We start from the raw sequence: 1,657 nt of genomic DNA on the forward strand, positions 1-1,657 counted from the left end.
ACTCGACATCGTCCTAGAAAGGCCAAACAACAACACGCCAGTCAGAAGGCGCGGCTCACACCCCACACCGCATCCCAGCACACGTGCAGTCGGCGGGGTCGCCTCGAACACGGCGGCGGCGTGGACGCCGATGCGCTGGAGGCACGGGTGGCACCTCGCGGCGAGGCACCTATACGCATCAGCAAGGCCCCGGGGGGAAAGCCCGCGCTGAGAGAGGGCTCTCTCTGACGGCTGGCACCGGCGTGTGTGGCGAGGTGTGTACTGGATCGCTCGGAGGTGGAAGTACGCGTTGGCGACTTTGTGGCCCGAGCCGAGCCCGGACTTTGCGCGGCCCACGCGATGCCCCTTCTCAATCTGGTTCCGCAGGTTCCCGTACGGCGCGTTGAGCACGAAGAGCGGCTGGTCCGGCGACGCGCCGCCGACCCGGAGCTGCGGCCACGCGGTGCTAGCGAGAGGTGGCTGCGGGCCTGCCGACGAGGCGTTGGTGGAGGGCGAGAGGTAGATCCGGACCGGCGAGCCGTAAACTGGAGGCTCCCACCGCACGTCGAAGTCCTGTGGGTGCATGGGCGGCAACTCGATCCTGCACCAGTTGTCGCCGCCACGGTCGAGCCACGCGCGTAGCCGCGCGCCGCGCTGCGGCGTCGATACGGAGTAGAAGACGGGGAAGGGAGGGGGCGCCTCCCTCATCCTCGATCCTGCACCAGCTCGACGACGAGGCGGCCGATATTATCTCCTGTCCCCGGGCGAGCGGCGGCGGCGGTAAGGGGCGACAGGAGCGCCGTGATCGGATTCACACATGGCGGAGAGAGCGGCAGGGGCTGACGGTGGTGGCAAGTTCGTGGTGGGAGCTGGCAGCGAGCCCGGCTGACTCCCGCCCAGAGCTGCCAAACCTGCGGCTTGTTGAACTGGCGTTTGTGGCGTGTGCGCAGGCCATGCGGTGGGCATGTCGGCCGGGACTGCGGGGCCGACGGCAGCGGAGGGAGTCTCTGGGGATGGCTCAGAAGAAGGCTGGGCAGGCCCACTGTCGGCTGGTTGCTCGGGCGAGGTCATCGCGCGCATGCCAGGCCGCGCGCACGCGCAAAGTACGGCCGTCCATTTAGGCGAGTGAGAAGAATTTTGCGTTGACCTCACTTGAGCCGACGCGAGTCCGAGCCCGCTGTTGGCGCCGGTGACGACGACGGTCAAGCCTCTCTCGGCAGCCAGGCCGTTGGTCAGTGCTTGGGGAGCGAGCACGTCCCACTGGAGCACGCAGGCGACCATGGCGGCAGGGAGCGCGAGGATGGACAGCGGCGGGCGGTGGTAGAGGAGAGTGGCCACGAGGACGAGGACGAGGAGACCGTGGGTGCGGAGGAGGTGGTAGGTTTGGCCGAGGCGGAGGAAGAGGAAGGCAGCGGCGTAAGTGCAGCCGAGGGCGCGGACTAGGTTCATGGTCAAGAGCAAGGAGTGAAAAAGAATTGCGCGAGCTCACTTGAGCTCCCGGCGCCCATCAGCTTCGACACGGGCGATGATCGTCTTGCTGGTTTCGCTCGGGCTGGCGCTGACCCGGCTTCACTCTCCGCTGATGCAGCTCCACCACTCGGGCGAAAAGATGTCCCGCGTGACGCTCCCCGGCTGGGAGGACGACTCGTCTCGGGAAAGCCGGACGACATCTACTCGG

The 1,657-nt window shown here is 67.4% G+C and overlaps 1 protein-coding gene across 1 annotated transcript; it reads right to left on the reverse strand.

Moving 5' to 3' along the window:
• Positions 1-83: 83 nt before the first annotated feature.
• EMIHUDRAFT_124330 (hypothetical protein) lies at positions 84-1,428 on the reverse strand (the record flags this gene model as incomplete). Its single annotated transcript, XM_005767531.1, has 3 exons — positions 84-169; positions 239-633; positions 1,132-1,428. Coding segments are annotated over 3 exons (778 nt in total), but the record flags the coding sequence as incomplete, so codon positions are not given.
• Between the last annotated feature and the right edge of the window lie 229 nt (positions 1,429-1,657).

Source organism: Emiliania huxleyi, assembly GCF_000372725.1.
Source record: "Emiliania huxleyi CCMP1516 unplaced genomic scaffold EMIHUscaffold_4863, whole genome shotgun sequence".
In the NCBI taxonomy this organism is placed as follows: Eukaryota; Haptophyta; order Isochrysidales; family Noelaerhabdaceae; genus Emiliania; species Emiliania huxleyi.